Source organism: Chiloscyllium plagiosum, unplaced genomic scaffold, assembly GCF_037043375.1.
Source record: "Chiloscyllium plagiosum isolate Xiang-an unplaced genomic scaffold, Cpla_swu_hap1 HiC_scaffold_9, whole genome shotgun sequence".
Lineage (NCBI taxonomy): Eukaryota > Metazoa > Chordata > Chondrichthyes > Orectolobiformes > Hemiscylliidae > Chiloscyllium > Chiloscyllium plagiosum.
The window spans coordinates 70,443,986-70,457,765 of NW_028270147.1; the positions used below are offsets into that span (position 1 = coordinate 70,443,986).

The 13,780-nt window shown below is 41.3% G+C and overlaps 1 protein-coding gene across 2 annotated transcripts in view; it reads left to right on the top strand.

The window, feature by feature from the left end:
- LOC122554494 (uncharacterized) overlaps positions 1-13,780 on the top strand; it is a 75,348-nt gene that overhangs the window by 14,964 nt on the left and 46,604 nt on the right. For both annotated transcript variants that reach the window (XR_006313007.2, XM_043699615.2), the window contains exons 5-7: positions 2,477-2,617; positions 4,166-4,292; positions 7,665-7,782. Coding sequence is in view for 1 of the 2 variants with exons in the window: in XM_043699615.2 (XP_043555550.2) it covers positions 2,477-2,617; positions 4,166-4,292; positions 7,665-7,782 (386 nt within the window). In the remaining variant the exon portion in view is untranslated. The remainder of the gene's footprint in view (positions 1-2,476; positions 2,618-4,165; positions 4,293-7,664; positions 7,783-13,780) is intronic.

Genomic DNA, 13,780 nt, shown 5'->3' on the forward strand with positions numbered 1-13,780 from the left:
TTCTTCCTGCAGAACAACTCGTAAATCCCATGGAATGATGCCCCGATAATGCAAAACTCTGCATTAGTTACACCAGAAAAGACAAGCTTGTCACTTGATTATGTTGACCCATCAGAACTAGAGTGTGAATCATGGACTACTAAGCAAGGCACCATTGGACATTGAAATCTCCCTGTGGAAGGACCTGCAAAACCTACAAGTATGGCCAAATCTATGAAAGAGTTGCAAGTGTTGTTGATTGATGAGTAGATGTGGTTGAAACGGTAAGTGGAAGACCATGGTGTAAAGCAAACATTGCAGCTAATTGGAGATTTCATCATCAGTTTGCCTACAAAAACAAAACAAGGCAGTCATCTTGGAGGAGAAAGTGAGGTCTGCAGATGCTGGAGATCAAAGTTGAAACTTTATTGCTGGAACAGCACAGCAGGTCAGGCAGCATCCAGGGAACAAGAGATTCGACATTTCGGGCACAGGCCCTTCTTCAGGAATCATCTTGGAACAGTTCAATGAGAAACATTCTCCTCAGGGCAAAAAAGGTGAACGCTAAAATGAAGATGCTATGCTAATGTGATTGACGACAGCCCAAGTAGAGAATGTTCCTGTCTCTGGTCCAACCCTGCATGAAAGGAGAGGCACTGTGGCAAGGAAACTGGGACAAATGCAGTGACAGATGGCTGAACTCATTCAGAACCAGACAGGGCACGAGCGAGTGTGTGGGAAGTGGTTAGGCTGCAAGGATTGTGCCAGCTAAGACAGATGAATGGTTCCAAAATGATCTCATCCCTGTCGTAAAGGAGGATGCATAAAGAGGTATTTTTAACGTACATGAAACCAGACTCTTTCACCAGTTATTTGCCATCTTTGACATTTAAAGCTGAAAGATGTAGTGGTGGTGAGCAAAGCAAGGCAGGCATCACTGCTGTGCTTTGTGCCAATAGGGGTGGCACCAGAAAAGATGGCACTTCTTGCAAGAGGAAAATCCAAGAGTCCACATTGCTTCCTCAAAGTCAATACACCAGCCCTGCAACATTAGGCAAAAATAAAACCACCAAGACAACCTGCAGCAACCTTTGAGAAATGGATCAAGAAATTGGACAAAAAGGGACATCCCCAACTATCACAAAGCTCTGCCTAATGTGAATTTGGAAACAATTCACCTGAGAGTCAATCTTAAAGATTTTACTGCAGTATACCAAACTTAACCTCAAATTAGTGTGGGTGATAGTACATTTGCCATTTAATATAGATATATGGTGATAGATATAGGACAGGTGTCAGAGGTAGTTTCTTTACTCAGAGAGTAGTAAGGGTATGGAATGCTTTGCCTGCAACGGTAGTAGATTCGCCAATTTTAAGTGCATTTAAGTCGTCATTGGACAAGCATATGGACGTACATGGAATAGTGTAGGTTAGATGGGCTTCGGATTGATATGACTGGTCGGCGCAACATCGAGGGCCGAAGGGCCTGTACTGCGCTGTAATGTTCTATGTTCTATGTTCTATACCCAGGTTAAACTGGAACCAACAAAATAAAGTATTACTTGCATTGCTCCCCTCTCACTCCGTGCAGATGTACCTGCTTTACCTTTCCAATAGGGACATGGTTCCATTGGGCAATGAGGAAAAGCAGGTTGATGGTGTGAGCTCCTGTCCTGATATTTCAGGGAACGTCATCTCAAGCCTCCAATACGCTGCTGCATAACAAAGCATCCTTGCCACTTATTTCAAAAATCTAATTGTTTAGCTTTGAAATTATTCCATAACTTTCACTATCACTTCCCCTGGATGAGAGTACAGACATACACCACGCAGTTCAAGAGACGAAGTTCATTTTTGGTGTGTCTCTGACCTTTAGCCCATGTGTTCCCTGTTAGTGCTGGCTACCTGTTTCATGTGGATTGAGGATTGAGTCAGCACAGCCAAGCTGGACAATACAGGTGATCCCCTCCATATCTGTGGGTGATACACTCCAAGACCTACTGCGGGTGCCCAAAATCGCAGTTGGTAGTGAACCCTATCATTTAAATGGGAAACTTACCTCCCCAGGCAGCTCCCTGGAATTTATTTCTGGAATGTTCAATGTAATATCTTTGGGCTGCGGTAAACCGCTGATAACTGAAACCATAGAAACTGAATCCGCGGATATGGGGGTTCTAATATATGCATATTTTGAGCTAAGGTTTCTAGTTAGCAACCACAGCCAATTTGTGACCTCATTTAAGTTGTAAGGGCAGTGAAGCTAAGACCACATCTATTCCACTTCCTCTTGCTCCCAACTAAATCGACACAATCTTCATGGGCTGATTTACAGAGTATGGAGTATTTATTGAATGATCTGTGAATGCATTTCTGAGTGTGCTGCAGGGACCATCTAGAAAGCTTTATTTGTAGCTGAGGTCACCTGCAAACGGAAACTACATGTGTAAGATCTCTACATGAGCCTCCATTTTGTCACATGCTGTGTCCATTTCACCAGGAGAATTATCGAATGGGCGGAAGTTTTAACTGGCCCAGTTTGTCGGAGTGCATTGAGTACCGGAGGAAGGTACGGGCCATAGTTCGCAAAGTCATCCAGGAAACTCCATTAGAACTTCCAGTGACGGTAGACAGTCCTTGGGTAAGAGACTGAAAGTTTTTCTATATCACAGACTAATGGTAAGAATCGAAGGGCACTTACTTAACAAGCGCAAAATGCACAAAAAGAGGAAGCATCAGGAGAACCCTCAGAGACTTGGGGTCACAGAAAACATATGAAATGAAATTCCTAAAGCCAAGTAGGGATAAAATCTAGGACATTCCTTTCTGATTTCTTAAGATAGAAAAGCAAGATCTATGCAATCTATGGGTTGCTACATGGCAATTTTGCATGTCATTGTGCTACACAAGAGAGGAGGATGCTTTGTGAGAGTGTTTAGGCCATGTTTTACCCCTGCATCTAACCTGTACTGTTCTTAGTCTGGGAACATTCACTGGGTCAGTTCCACTCCATCTGCTTGACGCAACGTTGTCTCGGGTGCTCGATAGCTTGGTGAAGAGGCAGATTTGCTTTGCATTTGGCTGCACTATTCATAATCTGGCAATGTTTAGTAGTGGCACCTGAACTGGCGACCTATTCCATTCCCTAGCACCAGTATGCTTGGATTAATTCACCCAAATGTGAACACCAAAACCAATAGAAGCTGCTTGATGGAAATTCAGGGAATAAATAATCTGCTTGTTATTTTTAAACAAACCCTGATTATAGTCTGGGAAATTAATTGGAGCCATAGTAGGTATTGGCTATTATCCATGTTCCTTTTAACAGCATCTTCCTGTGTTTAGTGTGAGATCTTTTGTCCGGTGCTATTGGTTTTCTCTGTTGAACAGTAATCCCCTATTCATGATGCTTTCTAATAACATGTTTCAGTTTTAGAGTTTTTGTGCAAAAGAACTTCCCTTAAATAACACTGTCGCCCTTGACGGTGATTTTTTTGCTTTAAGCCATGAGGAACTGGGCGGACTGCTCTTGGGATTATATATATCTATGGGCGGAATCTTCCAGTGCCAGATACAGAAGCCCAGTGGAAACTTAGTGAGGCAGGATGATGATGATGGAACAGAACCCTATCACCTTCCCACCTCCGACAGAATTATGTTCTGGGGAGAAAGGCCCAAGATCCACCTTTCCAACCTTATCCTAACTATGGCCTTGAAGTGGTCAATTAATTATTACACTTCCCCGGATTGCAATTATTTCAGCTTCAGACAGGGTGGGAGTGTCAGCTTCCCAAATGGTTGTCCAGGCTGTCACTGGGCAGGGTATCTGTCGATATCCACCAATCAGGAGAATTCCGGCTGAGAATCATCCCCAGCTCCTTGCCTCCAGGTTCTTGGGTTAAGTTTCACCTCCCTCACCAATTTGGCAAGGTCAACGTTGATTGTGATGCCCTAATAACCATTCCAGCCAGGATCAGCTCACTCATTACAGATCAGGAGGGAAACCAGGGCCTTCCAGGTTGCTATGTCTCAGTTCGAACAAGCTATTAGGGGAATGATAGAGCCAGTTCAATCTTACTGACTTGTCTTTTTCCCAAAATCTATGGTGCATTGAAGCGGTATAATCTTCTTGTGAATTTGGCAAACACTGCAATGAAATGTCTACCCTAATTCATACCTTTATTTCCAGTGGGCACTTTTTATCGGACTGGAACACGAGCGAATCCATTTAGAAACTTCGTCTGTGCTGATTCGTCAGTTGCCAATTCACCTGGTTGAAAGGCCATTAGGTTGGAGATATGCCTCATCAAGTAGTGGTCAGTCCCTCTGTCTTGCTTGCCATTAAACATTTCTTTGTGGTGCCTACATGTTTTTAGACTGCTTTTATATTTCCAGAGTGAATAAAAATGGAATTGGGATCTCATAAGATTCTTATTCCTGAACTGTGTCTGACAGTATCAAATCAAGGATGTATATCCAGGAGTAGAGGGAAGGAGGTTCAAATCTTGAGAGAATTGTAAATTAGAAGGCAGAGTGATTAAAGGATTCTAGAAATGTGTAGTGGTAAACTGGTGGTAAGTTTAAAGGTAAAATTCAGGGTCATGAAAATGTGACATGACATGTTTCAGGAAAAGAACGTAATTGGAATAGCTGACTGGGGAAATTTAAAAGAACAGGGGGATTTGCAGATGCAAATTCAAAGGATGTTAAAAGCAGCATGGGAAAGCAGACATAACCACAAAGGTAAACTTAAAGAGTTACTGGGTTTGATTGTAAGAAGGTTGAAATACGAAAGTCAAGCTGTAATGCTGTTTCTATATATAATGGTAGTGAGGCTATGGTTAAAGAACAATGTACAACTTTGGGCCCCACAGCAGAGAAGGACCAGAAAGACTGATTCGCTACGATACAATCTCAGATGAAGAAATAAAAATTTGAGAATCTCTGCCTGTTTTTGTGACACTCAAGGTCGTATAAAATTATCAAGTTTTGGATTGAGGTGCACAATCTCCATTCCTGGAAGTGGCAGGTTTGGAGGCAGGAAGGGCACACAATCAGGCAAGGTGCTAGTATACCCAAATGCCACTGCCCTCTACAAGAATTACATTCAAGGCAGGACAACCCATGGTTGGCATTCCTGCTCCCTCACCAATTAAGGCCCATTTAAGGACCACCCAAGGTCCTCAGCCCCTGCTTTAGTGTAATGATAGCTGGCAGCCAGAGGGCAACTTTGTTACGTTGCGCAAGGGAAAGAGGTCCCTTGAACAGAGTGAGTCAGAGCCTGGTTTGCCACTGGACATTGTATTGCCTGCTGAGAGCCAAACCCTGATGCGTTTTCAGTCCTCCCATGGCCATCCCCCTTTGAGAAACCACAGCTCACATCCTTTACCTTTGTCTAGGTATTTCCACAATCCCAGGACTCCAAGGATGCTCTTCCACAAGGGAGGGAGGCAACAGGCCTATTATTACAGCCTCCTCTGGGGTTTGCTGAGTCCATGAGCTGTTTGGCTGGCAGATCCCACAGGGTACAATACCCGCCCTGGGGTCTTCACCCTGGCCACTGCCTGATTGACACTTGGTTCGATCAAGCTTCCCTAGAAACAGGAACACGGGACTGTCACTGGTGCTCCAGCCCGCAGGTAATCTTCTGTAATGCTTTAGGATGGTTCTGCTGTTGTTTTCCTTCCACTCAAGAGTCAAAGGGAGTATGGATATCAAACATCTGCAGAATAATGTGCAGCAGAAACCTTTTGTACAAAGGATGCTGAAACTGGGGAATGCATACCTATACAATCTCCTTTCACTAGTAGACATGCAGTTAGTGATGGGTGCTGCAGGGCTGAGTGTAACATCTGAATGTTCCTCCTGACTCCAGCATTGGTACTGGTCCTGGACTACCATGGGAAAGACACAGTGATCCTTGGGAAGAAGCAACAACAGCTCGATATATCCCAGAGATTTCCTTTTGAAAGCCCCAGTCTCAAATGAGGCCTTCACTGAGATATTTCCTGTCATCTTTGAGACATTTTTGCTCTTGTCCTTGATCCTCCAGAGAGATTGGGAGAAAGCGTAAAATGATCTAAATCAAAAGATAGCATGACCTGGAACCTAATTTCTTCAGGACCTTAGGGGAAGATTCCTTGAAGAAAAATGACAAATAAGTGAGTTTATTGAAATTGATTATACATAGATCTGGACTGATTTGAGTTTGATGAAAACTCTGTTCAACAACTAGTACAGTTTAAATCACTTTAAATTATGGCCCTAATCCTCCACTCATTCAGAAGAATACTCTATCAGCATAAATTAAGGATTGTTCTTTGCAGGATATGGAAAATTAATTGCAGATAGTTTTTACAACTTGAAGGACATTTCGATAACAACTGTTTCTGGCTCAAACCTCCCCCCCACCCTTTTATATAAGAACTCGTTATAATATTCCATCATTCCCACATTGAGATTGCATAACTCAGCACAAACCACAGGTCAAAGCAAGTTTCCTTTCATTGATATTGTCCAATGCCAGGCAGTACCAGAAGATGATTCCTAATTTGCCAGTCAAGTATATGGTTGGATACAATCTGGTCTATTCAACTGAGCGTGATATGAAGTGTGCCCTTTCATGCAACAAATTAGAACAACAACGTATCATAGAAGCATGAGGTATCAAGTCAATCTGTCCTGACAGTGAGGGTGCGCTTTTCTCCTTGAGGGAGGTGGAGACGACATTGGCAAGATGGGCAAATAACAGGGCAACAAAAGCAGAAGTTGCTGGAAAAGCTCAGCAGGTGTGGCAGCGAAATCAGAGTTAATATTTTGGATTAGGTGACCCCTCCTTAGAACTGATGGTCGCCAGGAAAATATCAGTTTATACGCAGAAGATAGTGGGGGGAGGGGGTAAGGAGCAAACTATAGGCAGGGATAGAGCCCAAAGCAAAAGAAGAAGAACAGCTAGACAAACAAAGGAGTCAATAATGATCTGGCTAGGAGGGTGAATAGCTGTTAATGGAGACTGTTAGTGACTAACAATAGGGAGTATGTAATGGCAGACTATGTGATAACAAGGCCTGGTGTGTAGGGTTAGGTGCTAGGACATGGGGGAGTTCAGGTCCTAAAATTATTGAATTCAATATTGAGTCCATAGGGCTGCAGGGTCCCCAAGTGGAAAATTAGGTGTTGTTCTTGCAGCTTGTGCTGAGCTTTGTTGGAGCACTGCAGAAAGCCTGAGACAGAGATGTAGGACAGGGTACAGGGTGATGTGTTAAAGTGGTGGACAACTGGAAGCTCAGGGTCTTTTTTGCGGGGAGAATGGAGATGTTGTGCTAAGCGGTCACCCAGTCTATGCTTTGTTTCCCCACTGTAGAGGAGGCCACACTGTGAGCAGTGAACGTAGTAGACTAGATTGTGAGAAGTGCAGGTAGAGTGCTGCTTCACCTTACTGGGCAAGTTGGTGCCGGAGAAATACTCCCAGTTCCCCCATCCTCAGTAATTAAGTGCTGGGTGAAAAGATTTATTGGGAAAACTAAGGAACTCAAATAAAATTTAATTTATGCGATCCAGTTCTACCAATGTGCCTTTTTCCAGTTGTTGCTATTTTGATGTAGGAGGAGTGGAACACGTGGTCCTCAAGGTAAAACTGTACATGCCATTATTATCAACATTTCCGATTTCTAACTTTTTATCTTTAGGATTAGAAGCATCTGACAACCCTCTGATCAAAATCCCAACTTCCCAAGTTGCTTATGGAAAACCAAGGAATTTCCCATCTTATGGCTGGGACAATGAATATGGACAGATGACAACAATGTATGTACAAAGATTCCTACTCACAAGGGTAGGACACTTTTATACATTTAAATTATCCTCGATGCTCAGGTAGAATGTTCAACTAAAAATTGGACTTTACAGAAGGAAGGAAATTAGGAAATAATCTGAGAGATACACTAGAAAGTCAAGGATTTGCCTTGAGTGTGGGACTAACGGACACAGATTTACAATAAATCAGAGAGGAGATGACAAAATCAGTCTCACATGGAGTTGTTGGTATATGGAAACAAACTCCAAATGCAAATTTTGTGATGAATAAATTCATTGTTGTATTTATTCTTTAAATGTGAACCTCATTAGCTGCAGCATTTTCCTTTTTCTAGTTGCCCTGTGAAAAATATGGGTATGAATCACTGGGGATGAATCGTACGCATTATTGCCTAAGTCAGAGTTACATTGAGTTACTTGAAGAATTTTTTTGTCATGAGGTCAAGTGAGCTCTCTAACCGTATCTTTATCAAACTCACTGCATTAGTCTAGTGAGCTCTCTAACCGTATCTTTATCAAACTCACTACATTAGTCTCATGAGTTCTCCAACCGTACCTTTATCAAACTCACTGCATTAGTCTGGTGAGCTCTCTAACCATACCTTTATCAAACTCACTGCATTAGTCTGGTGAGCTCTCTAACCGTATCTTTATTAAACTCACTACATTAGTCTCATGAGTTCTCCAACCGTACCTTTATCAAACTCACTGCATTAGTCTGGTGAGCTCTCTAACCATACCTTTATCAAACTCACTGCATTAGTCTGGTGAGCTCTCTAACCGTACCTTTATCAAACTCACTGCATTAGTCTGGTGAGCTCTCTAACCGTAATCTTTATCAAACTCATTACATTAGTCTCATGAGTTCTCTAACCGTACCTTTATCAAACTCACTGCATTAGTCTGGTGAGCTCTCTAACCGTACCTTTATCAAACTCACTACATTAGTCTGGTGAGCCCTCTAACCGTACCTTTATCAAACTCACTACATTAGTCTGGTGAGTTCTCTAACCGTATCTTTATCAAACTCATTACATTGTCTCGTGAATTCTCTAACCGTACCTTTATCAAACTCACTACATTACTCTGGTGAGCTCTCTAATCGTACCTTTATCAAACTCAATACATTAGTCTCATGAGTTCTCTAACCGTACCTTTATCAAACTCACTGCATTAGTCTAGTGAGCTCTCTAACCATACCTTTATCAAACTCACTACATTAGTCTAGTGAGCTCTCGAACCATACCTTTATCAATCTCACTACATTAGTCTCGTGAGCTCTCTAACCGTATCTTTATCAAACTCACTACATTAGTCTGGTGAGCTCTCTAACCGTACCTTTATCAAACTCACTGCATTATTCATGTGAGCTCTCTAACCGTACCTTGATCAAACTCACTACATTAGTCTAGTGAGATCTCTAACCGTACATTTATCAAACTCACTACATTAGTCTGGTGAGCTCTCTAACCATACCTTTATCAAACTCACTGCATTATTCATGTGAGCTCTCTAACCATACCTTTATCAAACTCACTACATTAGTCTAGTGAGCTCTCTAACCGTACGTTTATTAAACTCACTGCATTAGTCTGGTGAGCTCTCTAACCGTACCCTTATCAAACTCACTACATTAGTCTGGTGAGCTCTCTAACCATACCTTTATCAAACTCACTACATTAGTCTAGTGAGTTCTCTAACCGTACCCTTATCAATCTCACTGCATTAGTCTGGTGAGCTCTCTAACCGTACCTTTATCAAACTCACTACATTAGTCTGGTGAGCTCTCTAACCATACCTTTATCAAACTCACTACGTTAGTCTGGTGCGCTCTCTAACCGTACCTTTATTAATCTCACTGCATTAGTCTGGTGAGCTCTCTAACCATACCTTTATCAAACTCACTGCATTAATCTGGTGCGCTCTCTTACCGTACCTTAATCAAACTCACTACATTAGTCTAGTGAGTTCTCCAACCGTACCCTTATCAAACTCACTACATTAGTCTAGTGAGTTGTATAATCGTACCTTTATCAAACTCACTACATTAGTCGAGTGAGTTCTCGAACCGTACCCTTATCAAACTCACTACATTAGTCTAGTGAGCTCTCTAACCATACCTTTATCAAACTCACTACATTAGTCTCGTGAGTTCTCTAACCATACCTTTATCAAACTCACTACATTAGTCTGGTGAGCTCTGTAACCATACCTTTATCAATCTCACTGCATTAGTCTAGCGAGCTCTCTAACCATGCCTTTATCAATCTCACTGCATTAGTCTAGTGAGCTCTCTAACCATACATTTATCAAACTCACTGCATTAGTTTGGTGAGCTCTCTAACTGTATCTTTATCAAACTCACTACATTAGTCTAGTGAGTTGTATAATCGTACCTTTATCAAACTCACTACATTAGTCGAGTGAGTTCTCGAACCGTACCCTTATCAAACTCACTACATTAGTCTAGTGAGCTCTCTAACCATACCTTTATCAAACTCACTACATTAGTCTCGTGAGTTCTCTAACCATACCTTTATCAAACTCACTACATTAGTCTGGTGAGCTCTGTAACCATACCTTTATCAATCTCACTGCATTAGTCTAGCGAGCTCTCTAACCATGCCTTTATCAATCTCACTGCATTAGTCTAGTGAGCTCTCTAACCATACATTTATCAAACTCACTGCATTAGTTTGGTGAGCTCTCTAACTGTATCTTTATCAAAGCATTAGTCTAGTGAGTTTTCTAACCGTACCTTTATCAAACTCACTGCATTAGTCTGGTGAGCTCTCTAACCATACATTTATCAAACTCACTGCATTATTCATGTGAGCTCTCTAACCGTATCTTTATCAAACTCACTACATTAGTCTAGTGAGCTCTCTAACCGTACCTTTATCAAACTCACTACATTAGTCTGGTGAGCTCTCTAACCATACCTTAATCAAACACACTGCATTATTCATGTGAGCTCTCTAACCGTATCTTTATCAAACTCACTACATTATTCCTGTGAGCTCTCTAACCGCACCTTTATCAAACTCACTGCATTATTCTTGTGAGCTCTCTAACCCTACCTTTATCAATCCAACTACATTCGTCTAGTGACCTCTCTAACCGTACCTTTATCAAACTCACTGCATTATTCATGTGAGCTCTCTAACCCTATCTTTATCAATCTCACTACATTAGTCTTGTGAGTTCTCTAACTGTACCTTTATCAAACTCACTGCCTTATTCATGTGAGCTCTCTAACCATATCTTTATCAAACTCACTACATTAGTCTGGTGAGCTCTCTAACCATACCCTTATCAAACTCACTGCATTGGTCTGGTGAGCTCTCTAATCATACCTTTATCAAACTCACTACATTAGTCTAGTGAGTTCACTAACTGTACCTTTATCAAACTCACTGCATTAGTCTAGTGAGTTTTCTAACCGTACCTTTATCAAACTCACTGCATTAGTCTGGTGAGCTCTCTAACCATACATTTATCAAACTCACTGCATTATTCATGTGAGCTCTCTAACCGTATCTTTATCAAACTCACTACATTAGTCTAGTGAGCTCTCTAACCGTACCTTTATCAAACTCACTACATTAGTCTGGTGAGCTCTCTAACCATACCTTAATCAAACACACTGCATTATTCATGTGAGCTCTCTAACCGTATCTTTATCAAACTCACTACATTATTCCTGTGAGCTCTCTAACCGCACCTTTATCAAACTCACTGCATTATTCTTGTGAGCTCTCTAACCCTACCTTTATCAATCCAACTACATTCGTCTAGTGACCTCTCTAACCGTACCTTTATCAAACTCACTGCATTATTCATGTGAGCTCTCTAACCCTATCTTTATCAATCTCACTACATTAGTCTTGTGAGTTCTCTAACTGTACCTTTATCAAACTCACTGCCTTATTCATGTGAGCTCTCTAACCATATCTTTATCAAACTCACTACATTAGTCTGGTGAGCTCTCTAACCATACCCTTATCAAACTCACTGCATTGGTCTGGTGAGCTCTCTAATCATACCTTTATCAAACTCACTACATTAGTCTAGTGAGTTCACTAACTGTACCTTTATCAAACTCACTGCATTAGTCTCGTGAGTTCTATAACCGTACCTTTATCAAACTTACTGCATTAGTCTGGTGAGCTCTCTAACCATACATTTATCAAACTCACTGCATTATTCATGTGAGCTCTCTAACCGTATCTTTATCAAACTCACTACATTAGTCTCGTGAGTTCTCTAACCATACCTTTATCAAACTCACTGCATTAGTCTGGTGAGCTCTCTAACCGTACCTTTATCAAACTCACTGCATTAGTCTGGTGAGCTCTCTAACCGTATCTTTATCAAACTCACTACATTAGTCTCGTGAGTTCTCTAACCGTACCTTTATCAAACTCACTGCATTAGTCTGGTGAGCTCTCTAACCGTACCTTTATCACACTCACTACATTAATCTGGTGAGTTCTCTAACCGTATCTTTATCAAACTCATTACATTGTCTCGTGAATTCTCTAACCGTACCTTTATCAAACTCACTACATTACTCTGGTGAGCTCTCTAATCGTACCTTTATCAAACTCATTGCATTAGTCTGGTGAGCTCTCTGACCATACCTTTATCAAACTCACTGCATTAGTCTAGTGAGCTCTCTAACCATACCTTTATCAAACTCACTACATTAGTCTAGTGAGCTCTCTAACCATACCTTTATCAAACTCACTACATTAGTCTAGTGAGCTCTCTAACCATACCTTTATCAATCTCACTATATTAGTCTCGTGAGCTCTCTAACCGTATCTTTATCAAACTCACTACATTAGTCTGGTGAGCTCTCTAACCTTACCTTTATCAAACTCACTGCATTATTCATGTGAGCTCTCTAACCGTACCTTTATCAAACTCACTACATTAGTCTAGTGAGATCTCTAACCGTACATTTATCAAACTCACTACATTAGTCTGGTGAGCTCTCTAACCATACCTTTATCAAACTCACTGCATTATTCATGTGAGCTCTCTAACCATACCTTTATCAAACTCTCTAAATTAGTCTAGTGAGCTCTCTAACCGTACGTTTATTAAACTCACTGCATTAGTCTGGTGAGCTCTCTAACCGTACCCTTATCAATCTCACTACATTAGTCTGGTGAGTTCTCTAACCGTACCCTTATCAATCTCACTGCATTAGTCTGGTGAGCTCTCTAACCGTACCTTTATCAAACTCACTACATTAGTCTGGTGAGCTCTCTAACCGTACCTTTATCAAACTCACTACGTTAGTGTGGTGAGCTCTCTAACCGTACCTTTATTAATCTCACTGCATTAGTCTGGTGAGCTCTCTAACCATACCTTTATCAAACTCACTGCATTAATCTGGTGCGCTCTCTAACCGTACCTTTATCAAACTCACTAAATTAGTCTAGTGAGTTCTCTAACCGTACCCTTATCAAACTCACTACATTAGTCTAGTGAGTTCTATAATCGTACCTTTATCAAACTCACTACATTAGTCCAGTGAGTTCTCGAACCGTACCCTGATCAAACTCACTACATTAGTCTAGTGAGCTCTCTAACCATACCTTTATCAAACTCACTACATTAGTCTCGTGAGTTCTCTAACCATACCTTTATCAATCTCACTGCATTATTCATGTGAGCTCTCTAACCATACCTTTATCAAACTCACTACATTAGTCTCGTGAGTTCTCTAACCATACCTTATCAAACTCACTGCATTATTCATGTGAGCTCTCTAACCATACCTTTATCAAACTCACTACATTAGTCTCGTGAGTTCTCTAACCTTACCTTTATCAAACTCACTGCATTATTCATGTGAGCTCTCTAACCATACCTTTATCAAACTCACTGCATTAGTCTGGTGAGCTCACTAACCATATCTTTATCAATCTCACTACATTAGTCCAGTGAGTTCTCTAACTGTACCTTTATCAAACTT